Source organism: Oncorhynchus masou, chromosome 6 (genome assembly GCF_036934945.1).
Source record: "Oncorhynchus masou masou isolate Uvic2021 chromosome 6, UVic_Omas_1.1, whole genome shotgun sequence".
Lineage (NCBI taxonomy): Eukaryota > Metazoa > Chordata > Actinopteri > Salmoniformes > Salmonidae > Oncorhynchus > Oncorhynchus masou.
The window spans coordinates 30,379,446-30,406,925 of NC_088217.1; the positions used below are offsets into that span (position 1 = coordinate 30,379,446).

A 27,480-nucleotide genomic window follows, 5' to 3' on the forward strand; every position below is an offset into this window, starting at 1 on the left:
ACAGAGGAAGATGTCACACACACAGACAGACAGAGAAACACACAATGGCAAACTCTGGTTCAAAAGCCTTTGGTGTGGCTCCGAGCACAAACAGGGCATATTTAAGACAGACAGACACAGACAGACGGCGGCACACAGACAGACTGCGGCACACACACAGACAGACGGCACACACACACACAGACAGACGGCGGCACACACACAGACAGACGGAGGCACACACACAGACAGACGGAGGCACACACACACAGACAGACGGAGGCACACACACAGACAGACGGAGGCACACACACAGACAGACGGAGGCACACACACACACAGACAGACGGAGGCACACACACACACAGACAGACGGAGGCACACACACACAGACAGACGGAGGCACACACACACACAGACAGACGGAGGCACACACACACAGACAGACAGACGGAGGCACACACACACACAGACAGACGGAGGCACACAGACAGACAGACGGAGGCACACAGACAGACAGACGGAGGCACGCAGGCAGACAGACGGAGGCACGCAGGCAGACGCACGCAGGCAGACGCACGCAGAAACACACACAGACGTATGCAGACGCACACAGGCAGACAGACACACAGACAGGCAGACAGACACATAGACAGGCAGACAGACACACAGGCAGACAGACACACAGGCACAGGCAGACAGACACACAGGCACAGGCAGACAGACACACAGGCACAGGCAGACAGACACACAGGCACAGGCAGACAGACACACAGGCACATGCAGACAGACACACAGGCACAGGCAGACAGACACAGGCAGACAGACACACAGACATAGGCAGACAGACACACAGGCAGACAGACACACATGCAGAAAGACACACAGACACAGGCAGACAGACACAGGCAGACAGACACAGGCAGACAGACACAGGCAGACAGACACAGGCAGACAGACACAGGCAGACCGACGCAGACCGACGCAGGCAGACAGGCAGGCAGACAGACAGACAGGCAGACACGCATAGACAGGCAGACACACACAGACATACACACAGACACAGGCAGACACACACAAACATACACACAGACACAGGCAGACACACACAGACACAGGCAGACTCACACAAACATACACACAGACACAGGCAGACACACACAGGCAGACACACACAAACATACACACAGACACAGGCAGACAGACACAGGCAGACAGACACAGGCAGACAGACACAGGCAGACAGACACAGACAGACATACACACAGACACAGGCAGACACACACAAACATACACACAGACACAGGCAGACACACACAAACATACACACAGACACAGGCAGACACACAGACACAAACCTTGTATTTCCAAACTAGACAAAAATACCTCTACAAAGGTCAGAAAAAAGTAATCATTCCAAACAGAAAAAACAAGAAAATCCAAGAAAATAATTGTCTGTCTTCCATTCTGTTTCTACATTAGGTCTAGCTATAACTCTGTGTTGTTTCTCGTGCAGCTCTTTGACCTGGTGTACAGGGAGGAGACTCTACTGAACGTGATAAAGAGTGTGACCCGTAACGGTCGCTCCATCGTGCTGACAGCAGTGCTGGCCCTCATCCTGGTCTACCTGTTCTCCATCGTGGGGTACATCTTCTTCAAGGATGACTTCATCCTGGAGGTGGACCGCATCCCCAACACCACTCTGGGTGAGTAGGAGACCATAGAAATATTATTTCCTGCTTTACTGCTGTGAGGGATCTCAATATGGCATAATTGATGAGAATTGGGATGCCCGTTAATTCTATGGAGACCAGGGATGTTTATTAGGCTGGTCCCAGATCTGTTTTTGCCATCTTGCTAATTCCTCAACTCCAACAGAGTTGGTAAAACAGCACTTGGGCCAGGCTAGATGTTAATGATCTGTTAAGAGGAAATTATTTTTTCACGGTTTACTGAGTTACACAGTCACACAATAACCAACATCCCTCACACCCCGGCCTGCTATAATATATAGTACAGGGAACACAATAGAATATTGTTATGTGGAGGTGTTGTTCTTCCGGTTGTCATTAGCACATGTTGCTAACTAACCTGATGTCCCTTGTAGAGAACGGGGTCAGTATGCCCAATAAGCTGGTGTCTGATGGGATGTGTCGGTCTGAGAGTGGAGAGAACAACTGCACCACAGAGCTTCAAGTGGATGGTACAGTACAGTACAATACTCCAGCAAACTATATAATAATATATGGCCTACTGCAAAAGTTTCTGTCCAAAATCATTTCTCAAAGGCCTTTTATCAGATTACAGTATGTGATCATTATCGTGTGTGTGTGTGTGTGTGTGTGTGTGTGTGTGTGTGTGTGTGTGTGTGTGTGTGTGTGTGTGTGTGTGTGTGTGTGTGTGTGTGTGTGTGTGTGTGTGTGTGTGTGTGTGTGTGTGTGAGAGAGAGAGACAAACTAAACCAATGATTGGCTCTGATGCAGTTGTGGCGGACTCCTGTGTTGTCATGGAGGCTTGTAATCCACGATGAAACATAATATCCTGCATCGAGGACAACACTCCTCGGTATCAGACAAAGGCAACTACGGCTTGCCCGATGCTCACCTTGAATTTAATTCCACTGTTCTCGCTACATACATTCAGTCTGAAACTGCCATCCTAGAAGTCCTTTGTGTGACTTCAAAATGAAAGGCGTTGTACAAAACAAATTCATTAGCGATAGGTTAGATTCGTTAGAGACGATCCAATCAACGTTGATAGCGTCATCATGTAGGCCAGCTCTAGCCCAACCCATTGGTTTCTGGGACCAATCAGAACGGTCAGAATGTGTTCATTCTAGAAATCATAGGGGAGGGGTGCAAATCCAGACTCATCATGAAGAAGACACGTCAGTTGGCCGGAGCGATGTGGATGGGTATCCAGGCAAATCTACTGCAGCACTGGACTGGCCTGAGGCTGCAGGGGAAACATGCTGACCATTCTGTCTATCATTCCATGTGTCACAATGCTGCCATTGGCAAGGACATTCTCACCTTTATTGTTAAGGCTAGGTTGCAGGTTCTAACATCAAAATATAATCTAGGACTGGTACCTGCCCGGCAAACCATGACCTGTTTTGAATGTTACACACTGCGTCAAATGTAATAGGGACTGTTGCACATTTACATACTAGACATGACCGCCTCATTCACCTGATAGCCAGTGAGGTGGGAAAGAACACATCCGTAAACACTCCTGTGTAAAAGGAAGTTGATGTGTTTTCCTGTGTACCGAATCTGCCAGATATTGTCGTTGTGGGGGAGGTTTTCATTTTGGAAGTGGGTTTCTCATTTGATTGTTATAGGAAGCAGGCTTTGACAAGTTTCTTAAATACCAGCCCCTCGTATCATGTTTTGGAGAGCCTTGGATATATGTGCAAGTTGTTGGCACTGATATTTGGCATTCTTGTCCACGTACATAGGCTTACTGTACGTGGCCTTCCGATTGCAGGCCTGTCTAAGACTAAAACAAAGCAACCGGTGAGGTACTGCTCTGTTTCTGCCTTTATCGGCAGCCTCTCTGTGTGGAGAAGTGGTGTTTTGTTTCCTTCAGTGTCATTGTAACCGAGACCTTTGAAACGTTTGTATCCTTTGTGTAATGTGATTTGTGGATTCAAATGAATTATTTAAGATGTGTGTGTGCTTAACCCTCCTACCTGTCCCTCTCCCTCAGACTTGTTGGATGACATGGAGGATGGCAAGGAGCGTACATGTGACTCTCTGCTCATGTGTATCGTCACTGTGCTGAGCCACGGCCTGAGGAGTGGAGGGGGGGTGGGAGACGTCCTGAGAAAGCCCTCCAAAGAGGTAAGCACACAGACCAGACCCCCACCCAGCACACTCTGGAGAGAACAGAGCCCCTATTCACAAAGTGTCTCAGCGTAAGACTGCTGATCTAGCAACAGTTCAGCCTTTTAAATCATGAAGAAGAAGGACCTGATCCGAGACCAACACATACTTTGAGATTTTCTGAATACCGATCCAGACCCAGTCAGACCCAGTTCTAATATAGAGTTCAGTATCATCTGTAGAGTTGAGATTTTGTTTATAGCAATACATATTTTCCTCAGAACCATTCCAGCTGTTAGGCCTCCTCCCTGTGTGGAACTTGGTACGGTCTGGAAATACACTATCTATATATATATATATAAATAAGAGTATGTGGACACCCCTTCAAATTAGTGGATTTGTCCGCTACACCTGTTGCTGACAGGTGTATAAAATCGAGCACACAGCCATGCAATCTTCATAGACAAACATTGCCAGTAGAATGGCCTTACTGAAGAGCTCAGTGACTTTCAACATGGCACCGTCATAGGATGCCACCTTTCCAACAAGTCAGTTCATCAAATGTTTGCCCTGCTAGAGCTGCCCCGGTCAACTGTGTGCTGTTATTGTGAAGTGTAAAGATCTAGGCGTGACAACGGCTCAGCCGCTAAGTGGTAGGCCACACAAGCTCACAGAACGGGAGCGCCGAGGGATGAAGGACGTCTGTCCTCGGTTGCAACACTCACTACCGAGTTCCAAACTGCCTCTGGAAGCAACGTCAGCACAAGAACTGTTCATTGGATGCGGGTTTCTATGGCTGAGCAGACGCACACAAGACTAAGATGACCATGTCCAATGCCAAGCGTTGGCTGGAGTGGCGTTAAGCTCATCGCAATTGGACTCTGGAGCAGTGTAAACGTGTTCTCTGGAGTGATGAATCACGCTTCACCATCTGGCAGTTCGACGGGCGAATCTGGGTTTAGCGGATTCCAGGAGAAAGCTACCTGCTCGAATGCAAAGTGCCAACTAAAGTTTGGTGGAGGAGGAAAAACAGTCTGGGGCTGTTTTTCATGGCTAGGCCCCTTAGTTCCAGTGTGGCGGCAGGTAGCCTAGTGGTTAGAGCGTTGGACTTGGAAAGGTTCCAAGATCGAATCCCAGAGCTGACAAAGTAAAAATCTGTTGTTCTGCCCCTGAACAAGACAATTAACCCACTGTTCCTAGGCCGTCATTGAAAATAAGAATTTGTTCTTAACGGACTTGCCTAGTTAAATAAAGGTCAAAAAATAAAATAATTAAAAGAAATCTTAATGCTACAGCATACAATGACATTCTAGACGATTCTGTGCTTCCAACTTTTTGGCAACAGTTTGAGGAAGGCCATTTTCTTGTTTCAAAATAACAATGCCCCCCCCCCATGCACAAAGCGAGGTCCATACGGAAATGGATTGTCGAGATCCGTGTGGAAGAACTTGACTGACCTCAACTCCATCGAACACCTTTGAGATAAATTGGAACGCAGACTGCGAGCCAGGCCTAATCGTCAAACATCACTGCCTGACCTCACTAAAGCTCTTGTGGCTGACTGGAAGCAAGTCTCCACACCAATGCTCCATCATTTAGTGAAAATCTTTCCCAGAAGAGTGGAGGCTGTTATAGCAGCAAAGGCGGCACCAACTCCATATTAATGCCCATGATTTTGGAATGAGATGTTCGACGAGCACGTGTCCACATACTTTTGGTCATGTAGTGTAGGTTTCCTCTGAACTCCGTCAGACCACAGATGATGACATAGAGCCTCATAGAGAAATGTCTACTCATGTCTTGAACCAGTACACAAACTGGGTACCTCCTAAGAAGGTAATTTGACCTGTAGCCTACATTTGATATGAATGGCAGTTATTTTCTTTTTTTTACTTAAAAAATAATAATAAATCAAATCAAATCAAATTTTATTTGTCACATACTCATGGTTAGCAGATGTTAATGCGAGTGTAGCGAAATGCTTGTGCTTCTAGTTCCGACAATGCAGTAATAACCAACAAGTAATCTAACTAACAATTCCAAAACTACTGTCTTATACACACAAGTGTAAGGGGATAAAGAATATGTACATAAAGATATATGAATGAGTGATGGTACAGAGCAGCATAGGCAAGATACAGTAGATGGTATCGAGTACAGTATATACATATGAGATGAGTATGTAAACAAAGTGGCATAGTTAAAGTGGCTAGTGATACATGTATTACATAAAGATGCAGTAGATTATATAGAGTACAGTATATACGTATACATATGAGATGAATAATGTAGGGTATGTAAACATTATATTAGATAACATTGTTTAAAGTGGCTAGTGATATATTTTTACATCATTTCCCATCAATTCCCATTATTAAAGTGGCTGGAGTTGAGTCTGTGTGTTGGCAGCAGCCACTCAATGTTAGTGGTTGCTGTTTAACAGTCTGATGGCCTAATAACTTTAACCAGAAACTTTTAAATATCAATCTTTATTTATACAGCACATTTCAGGCATGGAATGCAACTCAATGTGCTTTCCATGGAAAAAACAAATAAAAAACAATGAAAATAAAAATTGAAAAATGTACTACACAACAAACATAACATAAAAAAACTAAAGAATGGCACAAACTAAAGAACTAAAAAGGAAAAGCAAAGCTAAAAAGAATCTCTTTTAAATATGTCCACAGTGTTCGCCCCCCTCAGGTTCTCTGGCAGGGGGGATAATAACTAAAGGCTGCCTCTCTCTCCATACCTCTTGGTCTTAGATAGTTAAAAGGTCAGTGCCAGAGGACCTGAGGGATCTACTGGATACATAACTTAAAAGCATGTCTGACATGTATTGGGATGGACAATCGTGGATTGATTTAAAAACCAATAGAATAATCTTATAATGAATTCTAAAACTCACAGGCAGCCAATGCAGAGACCTTGAAACCGGTGTAATGTGTGCTCTCTGGTCTTGGTCGGTACCCGTGCTGCAGCATTCTGTATGTAGACCAGACAGGAGAGCATTACAGTAGTCAAGCCTGCTTTTAATCCAAGCATAGATGAGTCTCTCTGTATCAGCCTGAGAGAGAAACGGTCGCACCTTGGAAATGTTCCAAATGTGGTCAAAAAAAGCAGTTTTGGTCACATTGTGTGATTCAAAATGTTGTTCATAATCTAAAATAACACCTAGGTTTTTTACCTGCTTTATTGCTTGTGAATTAAAATGTGCGGCTAGATTCTCACTGCTTTGGCTCCAACAATAAATACTTTGGTCTTGTCTTGATTTAGCTGGAAGAAGTTGTGAGCCATCCAAGTATTTAAATCACTAATGCAGTCTAATAATTTATCCGTGGAGCTAAAAATCCTCTGGTGACACAAAAATGTAAAGTTGTGTATCGTCTTCGTAACAGTGAAAATCAATGCTGTGCGTTCTGATAACCCTCCCAAAGGGGTAGTATACTGTATATAAACTGAACAGTTCCGGACCCAAAATCAAACATTTGTGGAATGCCACGTGATATGTATTTTCTCAAAGGTTTGATTTTGAGTCCGGTGCTGTTCAGTTTATGACACTCTTGACCGGTTAAATAGGTCCTAAACCAATTTAGAATGAGACCAACCCACTTCTCCAGTCTGTCCAGAAGGACATCATAGTCAACCGTGTCGAATACAGCACTTAAATCTAAGAGTACAAGGACAGAGAACTAAATATTTTCAGTGCAAAGCTTTTTAATCTTTGCCCACAAAGCTGTAAAATGCTTGTTAAGGTTAAAAAGAGGTGCTTGACGAGAGAAGAGCCTGTTTACGGTGCCCGACATTTCAGCCTGTTTGCGTAACTGTTTCTTGTGGTCGTAACTGTGTGACATCTGGCCGCTTGCACCTGTGTTCTTATGTTTCAAATCAACACACATGATTCAGGGCCGATTAGGCTAAGCCCCTGCTCATAACCAATGGCCCCTGTTCTGCCTTTATGTAAAAACCAGGACCGTGTTCAATATAGTCACCAAATGGAAGGAACAGGGAGGGACTACCTGGACCTGTCCAATAAGAGACAGTCATTTCCACCTTTCATTGCAAAACATTTTCAGTTGTGTACCCAAATAAACAGGCCACGCTATCTCTCTGACCCAGGTCACGTCATCATATGTCAGCCCAGTATGATACTGGGCCCCACTTTCACTGTCTAACATTTGGCTTTTTTCTGACCTTATTGTCAGTGTGTTATATGTTCTGTGTGTTATTTATTTGTGTTACATGTGCTGTATGTTATTGTTTTAAATGTTATATGTGTTTAATCCACAGGTGGGCAACTCCATCCTGAAGGGTCACAGTGTGTCCAGTCCACTACTTACACACCTAAATCAACTAATACTGCTTTACATTGATTTCATTTATTTGATTGGTTAAATAAGTTTATAGGTTGAGCTGTTAGTGGTGGGTTGGACCAAAAATCTGTTGGTCATCTCTGGTTTAGTCTGTACACCCCACACTTTGTCAATTTCTACTCAAAGTACCAACAATAATAGCTATAGTGTGGTACAGTACTGTATATGTTGTTACCTGGAGTTTATAATGCTTTATAATGTGTTATAACCACTCCTCTCCCGCCAATCCCCCTTTCTCTCATTGTAGGAGCCTCTGTTTGCGGCCAGGGTGATCTACGACTTGCTCTTCTTCTTCATGGTCATCATCATCGTCCTCAACCTCATCTTCGGAGTCATCATCGACACCTTTGCAGACCTGAGGAGTGAGAAACAGAAGAAGGAAGAGGTCCTGAAGACCACCTGCTTCATATGCGGTGAGAAGACATAGCTGCCCTGTCTCTAGCCTGAAAAGAACAGAACTACTAGTCACAACTGGGGTAGCCATGTATTCTGAATAATTTGTTTTCAGTTGCGTAGTAGAAAACTGGTATATCAATGTAGGTTTGTTGTATTTTACAAGACATGGTATTTCATCTGGATGGGTGTCACCTCATGAGTAAGTGCAAGCTCTGAGTATGACAGGAGTATGCAGGTAGTGCACACACACCCTCATGAGTAAGTGCAAGCCCTGAGTATGACAGGAGTATGCAGGTAGTGCACACACACCCTCATGAGTAAGTGCAAGCCCTGAGTATGACAGGAGTATGCAGGTAGTGCACACACACCCTCATGAGTAAGCACAAGTCCTTAGCTTGACCTTCTTCTATGAATGTTAGTTTACTGCTGTCCTTCCCTCTTTTCTCCCTGTACAGTATCTCTTTCCTCCCCTTTTCTCTAGAAGACTGAGTCATGGAGGCTTCCTGCCTGCCCAGCACTCCTTTCTTCTCTCTCAGCCAGTCAGGTTGTGGGCCCCAGTGGGCAGTAGATATAGTAGTATTAGTCCAGGACCTGTACTCACATAGTAGGATCAGTTTTCCCTTTTAAATCATATTGAATAAGAGGTGGGGTGGGGGGTCCTAGATTAGCACTCCTACCATTATACCTTTTTGAACAAGGCCCTGGTCTGTTGTCGGGTTAAGCTGTATGTCTGTGGAGGTGGTCCATGACTCACACACGTTACATAAAGCCTGATCGGGGGGGGGGGCACGGCCCTGTCGTCATGGTTTCATGTGGGAACTGAGGCACAGAGGAGATGGGAGCGAGATTGGAGGGATTGTCTCCCATCACAGAGAAAGAGATGGTTCTTCAAGCCACTGACTTTGTCTCCTCTCCTCTTAGCCCCTCCTACAGTTAAAGTATTGCCTTTGTGCCTCTTCCAGTGCAATCAGAAAGTATTCAGACCCCTAGACTTTTTCCTCATTTAGTTATGTTACAGCCTTATTCTAAAATGTATAACATTTGTTTTTCCTCATCAATCTACACACAATGCCTACATACAACACTTAATGTTTTTTTATCAGTTCCTGTTAGTTTTTTTATGTATTATTTCTTACATAGTTAGCCCAGAATATGTTAAGTGTTATTACATACACCCAGGAAGAACTACTGGATATGAGTGTGACGTCAACTTACCAACATTACGACCAGGAATACAACTTTCCCGAAGCAGATCCTTTTTTCGGATCACCACCCAAGATATTGGATCTAATCCCAGAGGCCGACACAAAACCACGTCGCCGTAGGAGAGGTAGACAGTGGCCTCCTGGTCAGACTTCGAAGGCGTGCACACCACCCACCGCTTCCGAGCATATTACTCGTCAATGTCCAGTCTCTAGACAACAAGGTGAACAAAATTAGGGCAAGGGTTGCCTTCCAGAGAGACATCAGAGATTGTAACATTTTCTGTTTCACCGAAACATGGCTCACTCTGGATATGTTGTCGGAGTCGGTACAGTCACCGGCTTGATTCATGCATCATGCCGACAGAAACAAACATCTCTCTGGTAAGAAGGCGGGCAGGGGTGTATGCTTCATGATTAACAACTCATTGCATAATCATAACAACATACAGGAGGAACTCAAGTAATTTTGTTCACCTAACCTAGAATTATATACAATCTAATGCTGACCACATTATCTCCCAAGAGAATCCTCTTTGATTATAGTCACAGCCGTGTACAGTTGTGGCCAAAAGTTTTCATTTCCACAAAGTTTGCTGCTTCAGTGTATTTTAGATATTTTTGTCAAATGTTACTATGGAATACTGAAGTATAATTACAAGTGTTAAAGGCTTTTATTGACAATTACATGAAGTTGATGCAAAGAGTCGAAGAGCAGTGTTGACCCTTCTTTTTCAAGACCTCTGCAATCCACTTCTGAGCCAGATCCTGACTGATGGCAGTCCATTCTTGCATAATCAATGCTTGGAGTTTGTCAAAATTTGTGGGTAAAATATTGATGTTTTGTTCCCCGAGCCACTTAGTTATGGCAAGGTGCTCCATCATGCTGGAAAAGGCATTGTTCATCACCAAACTATTCCTGGATGGGTGGGAGAAGTTGCTCTCGGAAGATGTGTTGGTACCATTCTTTATTCATGGCTGTGTTTTGGCAAAATTGTGAGTGAGCCCACTCCCTTGGCTGAGAAGCAACCCCACACATGAATGGTCTCAGGATGCTTTACTGTTGGCATGACACAGGACTGATGGTAGCGCTCACAAGCTTTTTTTTGGATGCCCCAAACAATCGGAAAGAGGATTCATCAGAGAAAATGACTTTACCACAGTCCAATCCCTGTACCTTTTGCAGAATATCAGTTTGTCCCTGTTGTTTTTTCCTGGAGAGATGTGGCATCTTTGCTGCCCTTCTTGACACCAGCCCATCCTCCAAAAGTCTTTGCCTCACTGTGCGTGCAGATTCTCTCACACCTGCCTGCTGCCATTCCTGAGCAAGCTCTGTACTGGTGGTGCCCCGATCCCGCAGCTAAATCAACTTTAGGAGACGGTCCTGGTGCTTGCTGGACTTTCTTGGGCGACATGAAGCCTTCGTCACAACAATTGAACCGTGCTCTTTGAAGTTCTTGATGATCCGATAAATGGTTGATTTAGGTGCAATCTTACTGGCAGCAATATCCTTGCCTTTGGAGTCCTTTTTGTGCAAAGCAATGATGGCGGCATGTGTTTCCTTGCAGGTAACCATGTTTGACAGAGGAAGAACAATGATTCCAAGCACCACACTCCTTTTGAAGCTTTGTCTGTTATTCAAACTCAATCAGCATGACAGAGTGATCTCCAGCCTTGTTCTCGTCAACACTCACACCTGTGCTAACGAGAGAATCACTGACATGATGTCAGCTGGTGCTTTTGTGTCAGGGCTGAAATGCAGTAGAAATGTTTTGGGGGGGATTCAGTTCATTTGCATGGCAAAGCGGTATTTTGCAATTAATTGCAATTCATCTGATCACTCATAACATTCTGAAGTATATGCAAATTGCCATCATACAAACTGAGGCAGCAGACTTTGGAAATTAATATTTGTGTCATTTTTTTTTTTGCCAAATTTTGGCCACGACTGTATATCCCCCCCATGCACATACCTTGATGGGGAATTGGTTTTGTCGTGCCCTCTTCATGACTGTCTTGGTGTGCTTGGACCATGTTAGTTTATTGGTGATGTGGACACCAAGGAACTTGAAGCTCTCAACCTGCCTGTTTCTGGGATAATGGTGTTGATGTGAGTGTGTATAAGGTAGTTGTGGAATTGTTAGATTACTTTTTAAATCAAATCAAATTGTATTGGTCACATACACATGGTTGGCAGATGTTAATGCGAGTGTAGCGAAATGCTTGTGCTTCTAGTTCTGACCATGCAGTAATATTTAACCAGTAATCTAACAATTCCACAACAACTACCCTATACACACAAGTGTGAAGGAATGAATAAGAATATGTACATATAAATATATGGATGAGCGATGGCCGAACGGCATAGGCAGGATGCAGTAGATGGTATAGAGTACAGTATATACATATGAGATGAGTAATGTAGAGTATGTAAACATTATTTAAAGTGACTAGTGATATATTTATTACATCCAATTTTTAATTATTAATGTGGCTTGAGATTTGAGTCAGTATGTTGGCAGCAGCCACTCAATGTTAGTGATGGCTGTTCAACAGTCTGATGGCCTGGAGATAGAAGCTGTTTTTCAGTCTCTCGGTCCCAGCTTCGATGCACCTGTACTGACCTCGCCTTATGGATGATAGCGGGGTGAAGACAGTGGCTCGGGTGGTTGTTGTCCTTGATGATCGTTTTGGCCTTCCTGTGACATCGGGTGGTGTAGGTGTCAGGGCAGGTAGTTTGCCCCCGGTGATGCGTTGTGCAGACCTCACTACACTCTGGAGAGCCTTGTGGTTGTGGGCGGAGCAGTTGCTGTACCAGGCGGTGATACAGCCCGACAGGATGCTCTCATGCTCTCCATGTGCATCTGTAAAAGTTTGTTTTTGGTGACAAGACAAATTTCTTCAGCCTCCTGATGTTGAAGAGGCGCTGTTGCGCCTTCTTCACCACGCTGTCTGTGTGGGTGGTCCATTTCAGTTTGTTTGTGATGTGTACGCCCAGGAACTTTCCAACTTCTCCACTACTGTCCTGTCGATGTGGATAGGGGGGTGCTCCCTCTGCTGTTTCCTGAATTCCACGATCATCTTCTTTGTTTTGTTGACATTGAGTGTGAGGTTGCTTTCCTGACACCACACTCAGAGGGCCTTCACCTCCTCCCTGTAGGCCATCTAGTCGTTGTTGGTAATCAAGCCTACCACTGTATTGTCGTCTGCAAACTTGATGATTGAGTTGCAGGCGTGCATGGCCACGCAGTCATGGGTGAACAGGGAGTACAGGGCTGAGAACGCACCCTTGTGGGGCCCCAGTGTTGAGGATCAGGCCTAGGGTCTCAAGCTTAATGACAGGTTTGGAGGACACTATGGTGTTAAATGCTGAGCTGTAGTCGATGAACAGGATTCTTTCATAGGCATTCTTCTTGTGCAGATGGGTTAGTGCAGTGTGATTGTGATTGCGTCGTCTGTGGACCTATTGGGGCGGTAAGCAAATTAGAGTGGGTCAAGGGTGTCAGGTAGAGTGGAGGTGATATGATCCTTGACTAGTCTCTCAAAGCACTTCATGATGACGGCAGTGAGTGCTACAGGGTGATAGTCGTTTAGCTCAGTTACCTTAGCTTTCTTGGGAACAGGAACAATGGTGGCCCTCTTGAAGCATGTGGGAACAGCAGACTTGGATAGGGATTGATTCAATATGTCCGATTGATTCAATATGCTCTGAGGGCGCAGCTAGCGATGCCTTCTGGGCCGGCAGCCTTGCAAGGGTTAACACGTTAAAATGTTTTACTCACGTTGGCTGCGGTGAAGGAGACTCTGCAGGTTTTGGTAGCGGACTGTGTCAGTGGCACTGTATTGTCCTAAAAGCGAGCGAAGAAGTTGTTTAGTTTGTCTGGGAGCAAGACATCGGGGTCCGCGATGGGGCTGTTTTGTTTTTTTGTAGTCCGTGATTGACCCTGCCACATTCTTCTCGTGTCTGAGCCGTTGAATTGCGACTGTACTTTGTCTCTATACTGACGCGTAGCTTGTTTGATTGCTTTGCGGATGGAATAGCTACACTGTTTGTATTCGGTCATGTTTCTGGTTGCCTTGCCCTGATTAAAAGCAGTGGATCGAGCTTTCAGTTTTGCGCGAATGCTCTGCCATCAATCCACGGTTTCTGGTTGGGGAAGGTTTTAATAATCGCTGTTGGTACCACGTCACCGATGCACTTGCTAATAAACTCGCTCACCGAATCAGCGTATACATCAATGTTTTTGTTTGATGCTATCCGGAACATATGCCAGTCCACGTGATCGAAGCAATCTTGAAGTGTGGAATCAGATTGGTCGGACCAGCCTTGAACAGACCTGAGCATGGGGGTTTCCTGTTTTACTTTCTGTCTATAGGCTGGGAGCAACAAATTGGAGACGTGGTCAGATTTGCCGAAAAGAGGGCGAGGGATGGCTTTGTAAGCATCGCGGAAGTTAGAGTAACAAAGATCCAGGGTTTTCCCAGCCCTGGTCGTGCATTCGATATGCAGAAAAGATTTAGGGAGCCTTGTTTTCAGATTAGCCTTTTTAAATTTCCCAGCTACAATAAATGTAGCCTCAGGATATGTGTTTTCCAGTTTACATAGAGTCCATTGAAGTTCTTTCAGGGCAGTCGAGGTGACTGCTTGGGGGGATGTACACGACTTTGATTATAATCGAAGAGAATTCTCTTGGTAGATAATGCAGTCGGCATTTGATTGTAAGGAATTCTAGGTCAGGTGAACAAAAGGACTTGAGTTCCTGTATGTTGTTATGATCACACCACAACTCGTTAATCATAAGGCATACATCCCCGCCCTTCTTCTTACCAGAGAGATGTTTGTTTCTGTCGGCGCAATGCGTGAAGAAACCAGGTGGCTGTACTGACTCTGATAGTGTATCCCGAGTGAGTCATGTTTCTGTAAAACAGAGAATGTTACAATCTCTGTCTCTCTGGAAGACAAAACGATTGCTCGGATTTTGTCTACCTTGTTGTCAAGAGACTAGACGTTGGCTAGTAGTATACTCGGGAGCGGTGCGCGATGTGCCCGTCTACAGAGCCTGACCAGAAGACCGCTCCGTCTGGCCCTTCTGCGTCGCCGTTGTTTTGGGTCACCTGCTGGGATCCGATTCATTGTCCTGGGTGGTGGACCAAACAGGATCCGCTTCGGGAAAGTCGTATTCCTGGTCGTAATGTTGGTAAGTTGACGTTGCTCTTATATCCAATAGTTCCTCCCGGCTCTATGTAATGAGATTTAAGATTTCCTGGGGTAACAGTGTAAGAAATAATACATAAAAAAACAAAATACTGCATAGTTTCCTAAGAACGTGAAGCGAGGCGGCCATCTCTGTCGGCGCCGGATGTAGTTTATATACACTATATAGCAGTGGCGTGCCGTGGGCCTGGGGCCTGGGCCTTCAGTGAGGTCCTACACAGTCCCACCCAAATTAATCCACCTCTTATTACCATCATTATGATGCCATGGCTCTAGACCCTACACATTTAGACAGAAACGCAGTATAACCAGCCGTTGCATCACCTTGAAATTGACATTTTTATTCCGAGAATTGCAGGGGAAGAGTACAATACAGTACAGTTCAACTAATAGCCAAGAACATAGTCGAGTGCAACAGAGTTATATTAATATTCTTCTTCTATCCATTTCTGGTCCACAAACTTTGAGCTTTAAGTCCCCCCCCCAGTTCCTGTTTACACAAAAACATGACACAATGAGTCAATATTATTTATTTACAATATTTACAATATTTCAATATTTCCCTATTTTTCTTCATCTTTTCATTGTCCGTTGCCCTGCGCGCTTGTTCGTTGAGCTGTAGATCCACTCGGGTGTCCCCAAAAGTTTTCAAAAGCACCATTGCTTGTAAGTGCCCATCCGTACTTTGGTGTCTCGTTGCTGCCTTGCTTAGACAACTCAAGTTTGCAAAGCCAGTGTGGCTCCAAACACCAAATCGATCACTTGAAAATAATAGGCATTCCCAGCAGTACAGTTTGCTGTGCTTCTCGGAGCCTGTGAGCCATTGATAGCGCTCGAACGAACCCCTTTCCCGCCTGTGACAGGCTTTGTAGCGTCTGCGTCGGGCGACCTCTCCTTACAATATCTAACTTTTCTTGAAAAGTTTGTCTTTAGAATGGCGTTATAATTATATCCTCGACCAAATCGATATCTTCTCCTCCTTCCACCATTGTGGGTTGACAAAACAGCTTAGTAGTACGCAAATTAATTTGTTTATCAAATTCTGTTTCCAAGTTCTGAGGTTCTGCATAGACCTGCCCATAGGACTTGCCTCTCAATATTGGTAATCCAATCAAAAGACGTGCACGCACTACGCCTGCTAGCTGGCTCCTGTGTAACACTGGAGCCAGCCAGCTGGCGTACAATAGCCAACTCTAAAGCTGATTGGTTGACACTAAATTTTCATTTTCATTCACTTTAAGCTGCAAGCGCCCGCACTGTTGATTCTGAAGGCATGAGGGCAGATTTTAGACCCCTGGCAACACATGATGGCTGAATATGATTGGATAAAAGATCTAACATAAGACCAGTCCTCCAAATCTCAACCTGGGGCTGGAAGCAGTGCAACCAAGAGGAAAGCTATGAAATGAAGAGTGTAACTCTTACTCTGGGGAATAATTTAATACATATTTGTGGGGAAATATATTTAAAATATATATATATTCTGATGATGTTTAGGCCAGCAGAGAAGGCCTTGCTGGCCCTGACGGCCCACCACTGCTATATAGATTACTTCACTGTCGGAACTAGAAGCACAAGCATTTCGCTACAACAAGCATTTCGCATTAACATCTGCTAACCACGTGTATATGACCAATAACATTTGATAACAAGGCAAAAACAGGTTTTAGACATTTTTGCACATAAAAAACGAAATATCACATTTACATATGTATTCTGACCCTTTGCTCAGTACTTTGTTGAAGCACCTTTGGCAGTGAATACTTCTTCCGAATTGATGGAGGTCACTGTGTTCTTGGGGACCTTCAATGCTGCAGAAATGTTTTGGTACCCTTCCCCAGGCCTGTGCCTCGACACAATTCTGTCTCAGAGCTCTACGGACAATTCCTTCAACCTTATGGCTTGGTTTTTGCTCTGACATACACTGTCAACTGTGGGCCCTTACAGGTGTGTGCCTTTCCAAAACATGTCCAATCAATTGAATTTACCACAGGTGGACTCCAATCCAATTGTAGAAACATCTCAAGGATGATCAATGGAAAGAGGATACACCTGAGCTCAATATCGATTGTCTGGTTACTTATGTAAATAAGGCATTTCTGTTTTTGTTTTTTTATATATTTGCAACAACTACTGAACCTGTTTTTGCTTTGTCATTATAGGGTTTTATGTGTAGATTGATGAGGATTTTTTTTATTTAATCCATTAATCCAACGTATCTAACTGATGGGATACACAAGCTACATTCCTTGCCAAATGACGACAGTTTTATCATAAATTCTAAATGGACTGGTTGACTGAAGTACAGAAACATGTACTACAGAAACAACATACAACAAGCTGTAGTTTTGAAAAAATTGCATCCTGTCTAATTTCAGTTTAGGCTTTTGTCACTAGCTACCACAGCCACAAAGTGAAACTGTTTATCTTAAAAATGTATTTAAACAAAAATTTGCTTTTTGGTCTTAATTCAAGGTTAGGAATAAGGTTAGCAGTGTGGTTAGGGTTACGGCTTCGGTTTAAAATCAGATAAGAGAATTTGTAGAAATAGGTGGGGTTTAATACTTTGTGGCTGTGGTAACTAGTGGCGATCCTACTTTGCGAACTGCTAGTGCCATTTAGAATTGGTTAGTCTAGGCTAATAACCCCCCTAAACATAGACAGGTTCCACACTGAAAATATGCAAAAACATTAGTTTGCTAAAGACGGAGCGTATTTTCATCAGAATCATTAAGTCTAAGCCTACTCACAAGCAGATGTTGTGGCCGTAATTCATCCCCATGCAGTGTTCAATGTGGAATTGTTAATCCATATAGAACATTCCAAAGAACAGGCAGAATAAACTAAATCGAACATCTGTATATAGAAAAGACAGATTCTGGTTTGTAACCCAAACTGAGCCCTGTTTCAAATTATCACGCTTTTAGAATGACTGTTCCATATGCGAGATGCGCATCACTTCACACTATTCTCTTTTATTCTGTTATGTTACATCATTATTTTACTATAAAATAGGTGTGTCTTGACCAGTAGCTGTGCGTTCACTCACCCTAATTGTAGAGAAACGCCAATGCCATCCTCCTCTCTTTCACGTTGATGAAATGGTATATGACTGTCAAACAAGTAAAAGCTTTTATTTTTTGTTGTCCTTCTCTACCTGGCTAAAATGCATGCTTGCTAACCTAACTTCCTTTCATGGGCAACGTTAGCTAGTTAACATTAGCCTTCTACATCTAGCTACATATTGAACTTCCATCTTCTCAGGCCAGGGGCAAACTGTATGAATTTATGGTTGGATCAGCAACACAACAAGATGCTCAACAAGTTTCTGTCAATGAGGTATGATGCTTTGTGATCGGAATGGAACCAAATCCAAACTGGCTTCCCTTGACTCTTTTTTGAGGGGGTCGCCAGGGCCATTCACAGTTGAGTTCACTCAGTTTAGCTCAATGCTGATTGGCTATTATTTTATTTATTTTTTATCAAGGAAGGCCAAATGCTCGCTGACTTCCGTTGCATTCAATGCTAGGGGCAGAAACAATGTTATACTCTTTTGGACCAGACAGCATCAGATAAATGGCCTTACACCTACAGAGACAGCGGGGCGATGTTTCTCTCGCTTGGATGCTTTCTCCGGTGCAATAAATTCAGCCTCTTGCGAATAGAAAGAAAATTATGAAACACTGAGGGAGGAAAGATAAATTATTTTGTTTTTTTCTTGGTACATTTTTTGGGGATACCTGGCTTCCCTTGGCATTCATGAATACCACTGGTCTTGACTGTGATAAGGGTTCAGGAAATAATAGCATCTTGTCTGTTAAATTAACAAACAATCCTATCCCATTGCACAGCCATAAACTTCAACAAGCAAGGTTACTACCTTTTTGAAGATTGTGTTCCACGGTATAACATAACCAGTTGATAAAACAGTTTTAATAAATTAGTCTTAAATGGAGCTTTTTTTCTTTTTATTGGCTGAGTATATATGAGTCAATTGGAATTCGTTATCTGTAATGGTTATGATAAATTGGGCCTTGTTTCTCACTGTTGGCATATAGATAAATGCACAGACATTTTTTTAGTGTTCTAAAAAATATTTTTTTTTTATCTGTACTTCAGGGGAGAAATCATGCGAGTACTGGAACAGTAAAAATGTCAAATGCCCATCCCTACAGGGAAATATATTTTTTAAATGTAAGTGCGGACCTCAGTGAAGACCAAACGCGACCTGTGGGCCAAAATGTATTTGACACCGCTTGCCTAGATAGATAAAATCCAAAATGCCCACACTTTCTCCACATTTCCCAAATTCACATGGCAATTCTCATATTTTGGAGATTCCAGGAAGTTGGCCAGTTTATCCGAGTAGACTAATGTTGTTTAGTCATTAGACTGAAAGATGGACTTTTCTACAGGAATCTGCTTCTGCCAGATGCTCATGAAACACCACTCCATATCACAGGGTCAAAAGTGCTCCTCTGCTGTCAGGAAGTCCCTTTTTCCTTATTTCTTAGGTCCACAGCGGCTTACCCTCCGTGAATTGATTTACGATCTCTAGTGTGTGTGTGCATGTGTGTGCGCGCGTGTGCACACATTTTGTTTCCTCACAGGTCTGGAGAGAGACAAGTTTGACAACAAGACGGTGACGTTTGAGGAGCACATCAAGGAGGAGCACAACATGTGGCACTACCTGTTCTTCATTGTGCTGGTCAAAGTGAAGGATTCCACAGAGTACACTGGCCCCGAGAGCTACGTCGCTGAGATGATCAAGGTGACACACACACCAGGCCTGAGCTGGTAACATTTCCCATGTCAGACCACAACGTCTAATATGTAATGTGATACAGCATAAGCCCAGGCCGTCCCCATTACCCACTGACATGAGTGCATAGGGTACACTACATCCTGTCCTGGGGGGAGACTGAGGTTTGCAGGGTGCATGTAGGGCCATAGAGTTGCTGTTTGTGTGTTCTGGTAAATCCCTTAACTAGCTGCTGACCTTTACTAACTGTGTGTACGTTGTGTGTATTGAGTCAGAGAGGAGAATGTGACACTCGCGGGCACATACACCTCCAATGTAGCTATTTGCCCTTCCACCCTCAACTGACGGAGATAGCATGTACACACTGAATGTCACTGACCGACTGAATTACAAACGCTCTGGATGACACACACACCCAGTGATCTCACTGGTAGAGACAAACAGAAAGGCAGAGGGGTAAGACTTGTACATGAACTGTTGTCTAACCCTAAAACAGATTAAGCTGTGATACGAGGCACAATGATAGCACTAGAAAAGGGAATGGGTTTCATTTTTGTATTCAACAATGATAAACCTGAGATGCCAGGAGAGTCTCTTAAAGAGTCTTAATTTTTGCTGTTCGCCCTTGTTATTTTGGTAGTGTAACGGATGTGAAACGCTAGCTTAGTTAGCAGTGGTTCGCGCTAAATAGCGTTTCAATCGGTGACGTCACTTGCTCTGAGACCTTGAAGTAGTAGTTCCCCTTGCTCTGCAAGGGCCGCGGCTTTTGTGGAGCGATGGGTAACGATGCTTCGGTGGGTGACTGTTGTTGATGTGTGCAGAGGGTCCCTGGTTCGCGCCCGGTTATGGGCGAGGGGACGGTCTAAAGTTATACTGTTACAGTAGCAATCATGTCATCATACTGGTCTGTGCAGTTTGGTGGTGTTAGCAGTTGATGTTACTCTTCAATAACACAGACCCCAAAGAAAATCAGGGGGAGAAAAATAGGTTTATTCAAAGAGGACAAATCATAGATTATATGCTGAGCGGTAGATGTTCATTCTCCCCTGTCCTCAGTGAATCTCTCCTTAGTGATTCTCCCCACAGAACAAAGGGACAGGATATAGTTTTATAACCCAGCCCCTAGCCTGTGGTTGACCAATTGGAATTCCTTGCAATAAAACTGGGCCAATAGCTAAATAACAAGTATCCTATTTCAGGTTCAATGTATAAACAATTTGGAACAATGAGAACTTGCTTTGTTGCTAGACTGAAATTCCTCCCATGTCTCATTGATCATTAATCCCCTATTATAGAAAAAACACTTTCCATTGATCGTTTAACTTTTAGTCCTCTATTGACCTCTCGTCCTCTGTGTTGTGTATTTATCTTCGAAATATTCTTACAGTATCCTAGTAACACACATACAAGGGAGGATTGCAACGCTAACAATCCCTGGCCTTTTTCTTATGTTTCAATGCAAATAAACACACTTAGGAGCATAAATCACTTTCAGTGTTTTGAGTCTTCCTTTTTTGCTGATCGTTTTCTTTGATATCCATCACCCCCTCCTCAAAGCCATTGGATGTCTGTATGTTCTTCCTTTGATACGCAAGTCAATTAAGATACATTTATTTTATCTTATTTTACAGGAGCACAATCTGGACTGGTTCCCACGGATGCGTGCAATGTCGCTGGTGAGCAGTGACGCGGAAGGCGAACAGAACGAGATCAGAAATCTGCAAGAGAAGCTGGAGTCAGCCATGAGGCTGGTGTGCAATCTGTCTGGACAGCTCACGGAGCTCAAGGAGCAGGTGAGTCTCATCTGCACAGACACACAGACAGATGTCTGTCAAATCACACCTTGGCTCCCAACAGCTAATTGGCAAGGTGCTCATGTAGTTATGAGATGATTGGATTGGTGAAAAGCAATATGGAAGAAATTCCACCTAGCCTATTAGAAGGCAAGATGGAGCGATTTTTCTTGCTTACTGAGCCCGATGCAAGAAGGCAACAAGAGCCAGCCGGTGCTGAAACTGAAGTGATTGGTGGATTGTAGCTCATCACCGCCAACACTCGTTCTGGAATGTAATTACATGCTAGCATGGCTAGTGGCTAACATTAGCCAGCTCGAGTTAGCATACGAACTCTGTAAGTTCTCCATACGACTTTGACAATTGTTCATTGTGGGTTGTCCCGAAGATATATATTTTTTTCTAGACTAAATGTTTAAAAAAAAAATACAAATATATTTTTTGGGGAGGTGTAGATAACCAGACCATGACTATAACTAAGCTACTAAGACTTTGACCACACTGTTGTTATTTTGGAGAGAAAAACTCTTTCTTCGTACCCTTTAAACTGATCCAATCCTTTTATGTTTACAAGTGCCTATGAGTAGGAGCTAGGGATCATTTTGAATTAAGCAGAAGGTATGTCAGATTCTCTCACTGCTCTGGGCTGTTGAGTGGTTGTGGAGAAAGGTTTGTGGGGTTGGCTGTGATGGGTGGGGTGGGCCCAGGGTGGGTTCACAGATTTGTTGAGAAATATGCGGCAGCTGGGCTGTGTGTGGAGGAAGGGGCTGGCAGTTCATGAGTTCAAAGGGTCAACAATGGTCTCTGTCAAAGCTTGCCACAGGAAACCTTCTGTGGGTGTGTGTCTCAGTGCATTTATCAGTAAGTGTGCAGATGTTTGTGCGCTTCTCCGTGTGTTTGTTATTGGGTGTGTACTGTGTTTATTTGAGGTTGAGATCAACACTCTTCCCCCTTTCGGTAGATGACAGAGCAGAGGAAACAAAAGCAGAGGATTGGACTCCTGGGCCACCCCCCTCACATGAACGTCAATCCCCAGCAGCCAGCCTGAGGAGAACCGTGGGGTGGGTACCACCTCCTCCACCCAGGACCCTTACCCAGGACCCTTACCCAGGACCACCACTCACATGAAGGAGATCCTGACATTACAGTGCCTTCTTCTGACAGTCAATGTAGTGTACAGGAGTATGCCAAAGTGTGTTTGTACAGTAGTAGTGTGCCTGACACATGGGCTTTAAAGAGTGAGTATGTACAGTATGAAGGAATTTGTGTGTAGAAGGCCTTAATGAACACTTAGTGTTTGTGAAACTAGTGCACATTAGGAGATGGGGCATATGCATGTAGTGTACGTGAGTGTGTACTGTGCACATGAGTTTGAGTGGGTGGATGAGGAATGTATGGAGTGTGCAAAAGGTACCCCTGGACTTGAGAAGAAGGAACCAGTCATGTAAGTTTAGGTTGTAAAAATTACTCAGTTGAAAATGCCTTAGGTTGTCTTACTACCCTTAATGCCTTGTCCATCTTTCCTTACCACTTTGAATGGGTGACAAAGGTTCTACTCCCCCATTGGTCTTGATGTATTTGGTGAACTTGAAGTCTCAGCCAATTGCAACACAAGACTCTTGAGACACAACACTTTCGTGTTGAAGGACGCTTTCCTCTTTTTTATATATTTGTAACCTGGCAAACAGTATTTAATATCTTATTTTTGTACGAGGTGCAATACCAATACTTTACGATATGCAACCACAAAGATGTTTCATCTGTACATAATGTCTGTTGGAGATGGTATGAGTTTTTTTAGATGGCTTTATTTTATTTATATACAGTGCCTTCAGAAAGTATTCATACCCCTTGACTTATTCCACATTTTAGAATAAGTCAAGGGGTATAAATACTAAATTCTAAATGGATTGTTTTTGTTTTTCTTACCCATCTGCACACAATATCCCATTATGACAAAGTGAACATTATTTTAGACATTTTAGCAAATTTATTGAAAATGAAATACAGAAATATCTCATTTACATAAATATTCACAGTCCTGAGTCAATAGTTTGTGGAAGCTTTGGCAGCGCTTACAGCTGTAAGTCTTTATGGGTAAGTCTCTTAAGAGCTATCCACACCTGGATTGTGCCTGTTATTCTTGTAAAAGAAATATCAAGCTCTATCAAATTGGTTGTTGATAATTGCTAGATAACCATGCTCAGGTCTTGCCTTTTTGGTAAGCAACTCCAGTGTAGATTTGTCTGGTAGAAAGCAGACTGAACCAGGTTTTCCTTTAGGATTTTGCCTGTGCTTAGCTCCATTCCATTCATTTTTTATCCTGAAAAACTCCCCAATCCTTAACGATTACAAGCATACCCATAACGTGATGCAGCCACGACTATGCTTGAAAATATGGAGTGGTACTCAGAAATGTGTTGTATTGGATTTTCCCCAAACAACTTTATTCAGGACAAAAAGTTAATTGCTTTGTCAGTTTTTTTGCAGTATTACTTTAGTGCCTTGTTGCAAACAGGATGCATGTTTTTGAATATTTATATTCTGTACAAGCTTCCTTATTTTCACTGTGTCAATTAGGTTGGTATTGTAGAGTAACTACACTTTGTTGATCCATCCTCAGTTTTCTTCTAGCACAGCCATTAAACTCCGTAACTGTTTTAATGTCACCATTGGCCTCATGGTGAAATCCCTGAGTGGTTTCCTTCCTCTCAGGCAACTGAGTTAGAAAGGATGGCTGTACCTTTTGTAGTGACTGGGTGTATTGATAGACCATGTGCAAATGCATATTCAATGTCTGCTTTTAAAAAATGTGGACCCATCTACCAATAGGGTGCCCTTCTTTGCGATTGAAAAAACTCATGGTTCTCTGTGGTTGAATCTGTGTTTGAAATTCACTGCTTGACAGAGGGACCTTCACCATAATTATATGTGTGGGGTACAGAGATGAGGTAGTCATTCAAAAATCATGTTAAACACTTTTATTGCACTCAGTGAGTCCATGCCACTTGTAAAACACATTTTTACTCCTGAAGTTATTTAGGCTTGCCATAAAGGGGTTGGATACTTATTGACTCGAGACATTTCAGCAATTTGTAAAAATAATTGAAAACATAATTCCCCTTTGATATTATGGGGTATTGTGTGTAGGCCAGTGACTAAAACATCTAAATTTAATCCGTTTTAAATTCCGTCTGTAACACAACAAAATGGGTAAGAAGTCGATGTCTGAACACTTAAGTCACTGTATTTCAATGGCCAAATAGAATTGTGACCACCTTTAAGACTTCTTCCAAGATTGTTTTGACCAATAATCTACAAATGAGACAATATATAACAGTATTTTTGTGATAAGAAAACTCAACCCAAAAGTCCATATGCACAGCATGGTTATCATGCTAAAGCCAGCTATGTTGGTTTTCAAATACATGAGTTTGTGTGCATATTAACCATACTATACAGTGCATTCAGGAAGTATTCAAAAAGTATTTGACTTTTTCCACATTGTTACGTTACAGCCTTATTCTAAAATGGAATAACTTTTTTTTCCTCATCTACACACAATAACCCATAATGACAAAGCAAAACCATTTTTTTTTTGCAAATTTATTACAAATAAAAAAACTGAAATCACATTTACATACGTATTCAGACCCTTTACTCAGTACATTTGGCAGCAATTACAGCCTAGAGTCTTGGGTATGACGATCCAAGCTTGGCACACCTGTATTTGGGGAATTTCTTCCATTCTTCTCTGCAGATCCTCTCAAACTCTGGCAGGTTGGATGGGTAGCATTGCTGCACAGCTATTTTCAGGTCTGGGGTTCAAGTCCGGGCTCTTGCTGCGCCAGTCAAGGACATACAGAGACGTGTTCTTAAACCACCCCTGCGTTATCTTGGCTTTGTACTTATGGTCATTGTCCTGTTGGAAGGTGAACCTTAACCCCAGTCTGAGGTCCTGAGCGCACTGGAGCAGGTTTTCATCAAGGATCTCTCTCTGTACTTTGCTCCATTAATCTTTGCTTCAATCCTGACTAGTCTCCCAGTCCCTGCAGCTGAAAAACATCCCCACAGCATGATGCTGCCACCACCATGCTTCACTGTAGGGATGGTGCCAGGTTTCTTCCAGATGTGACACTTGGCATTCAAGCCAAAGAGTTCAATTTAGATTTCATCAGACCAGAGAATCTTATTTCTCATGGTCTGAGAGTCTTTCGGTGCCTTTCGGGCAAACTCCAAGCAGGCTGTCATATGCCTTTTACTGAGGAGTGGCTTCCGTCTGGCCACTCTACCATAAAACCTGATTGGTGAGTTACTGCAGAGATAGATGGTTGTCCTTCTGAAAGTTTCTCCCATCTCCACAGAGGAACTCTAGAGCTCTGTCAGAGTGATCATCGGGTTCTTGGTCACCTATCTGACCAAGGCCCTTCTCCCCAATTGCTCAGTTTGGCCTGGTGGACAGCATTAGGAAGAGTCTTTGTGGTTCCAACCTTCTTCCAATGAAGAATGATGGAGGCCACTGTGTTCTTCGGGACCTTCAATGCTGCAGAAATCTTTTCGTACCCTTCCCCAGATCTGTGCCTCGACACAATCCTGTCTCGGACAGCTCCTTCGACCTCATGGCTTGGTTTCTGCTCTGACATGCACTGTCAACTGTGGGACCTTACATAGACAGGTGTGTGCCTTTCAAATCATGTCCAATCAATCCACCACAGGTGGACTCCAACTTGTAGAAACATCTCAAGGATGATCATTGGAAACAGGGTGCACCTGAGCTCAATTTCGAGTATCATAGCAAAGAGGCTGATTACTTATCTAATTAAGGTATTTCTGTTTTTTATGTTTGATACATTTGCTAAAAATTAAAAATAAAATACGTTTTTACTTTGTCATTATGGCGTATTGTGTATAGATTTGAGGATTTTTTTATTTTATTAATTTTAGTATAAGGCTGTAATGTAACAATGTGGAAAAAGTCAAGGGGTCTGAATACTTTCCGAAGACATTGTATATGTTTATTTTCTTATATTCTAATTTGAAGGTATCTGATCATTCCCAGAAAGCTTTTAGGATGAGGACCTAAGGTTACTGTTTGAGGTCATATTTGTGATGTCATATGATATCCCAAGGTTCCTGTAGCATATTTCCCTGTTTGTACTGCGTATGTCTCCTGTAGATGGTTGTTGTGAGCATTATGAGGGAGGGTGTAGAAGGAGAAAAGACCAGGAGTCATACTAAAGGAGTCAACACATTGGTATTGCTTATGTCATACATTGGGAGCACACTAAACACCTAAGTGAGAACCTTGTTTTGATATGTTGGCTCTGAATTACATTCTGACAATCTTATATTTACATCCATTTCTGCTATCTAATCTTTCAGCACTGATTATTATGTTATTATTGCTTGTAGCACATGAATAAATTAAGTTTCCTTGTCACTTTGTTTGGTGAAGGGCCTTCCGTGAAGAGAGGTGTCCTGGTTTGATTGCAGTGTTTATGTAAAGAAATCCACAGAGTACTAATATAAAAGATTTGGAGTGCTGTTTGACCAAAGTTTCTTTCAAACCTACTATATAAAACATGCTGTCTGAAATTTACATTCCATTCTTTAAAAGTCTATTCATTAAAGATGTGTTAGACGTTCAGGGGTGATTTTTCCAACTGTATGGGTTTTAACACCACAGAGAGAATACTTGTGATATGGTATACACAGAATCAGTATATCAGAATCAAATGATTGGTGTCCCCCATGGGTCAATATGGTCCATTTACTTTTTTAAACTTTATAGGTCAGGATTTTTTCCTGAACACTTGATCTAACCAGGGAAACTCTGGGCCCTATATCCTATAACTAGGTCCCAGAGTTTGCCTTTGTCAGATGACATGTATGGGAAAACCCCACTAACATAAGCATTTTCGATGACATAC

General features: G+C 43.1%; 1 protein-coding gene across 1 annotated transcript in view; it reads left to right on the top strand.

Moving 5' to 3' along the window:
• The window catches only part of LOC135541877 (inositol 1,4,5-trisphosphate receptor type 1-like), a 187,051-nt gene extending 160,033 nt beyond the window's left edge, over positions 1 to 27,018 (top strand). Inside the window, exons 55-61 of the mRNA XM_064968332.1 lie at positions 1,468 to 1,685; positions 2,087 to 2,182; positions 3,691 to 3,824; positions 8,430 to 8,595; positions 19,606 to 19,766; positions 21,389 to 21,550; positions 22,512 to 27,018. Coding sequence (XP_064824404.1) covers positions 1,468 to 1,685; positions 2,087 to 2,182; positions 3,691 to 3,824; positions 8,430 to 8,595; positions 19,606 to 19,766; positions 21,389 to 21,550; positions 22,512 to 22,598 — 1,024 coding nt within the window. The 3' untranslated portion in view covers positions 22,599 to 27,018. The remainder of the gene's footprint in view (positions 1 to 1,467; positions 1,686 to 2,086; positions 2,183 to 3,690; positions 3,825 to 8,429; positions 8,596 to 19,605; positions 19,767 to 21,388; positions 21,551 to 22,511) is intronic.
• The last annotated feature ends 462 nt before the right edge of the window (positions 27,019 to 27,480 follow it).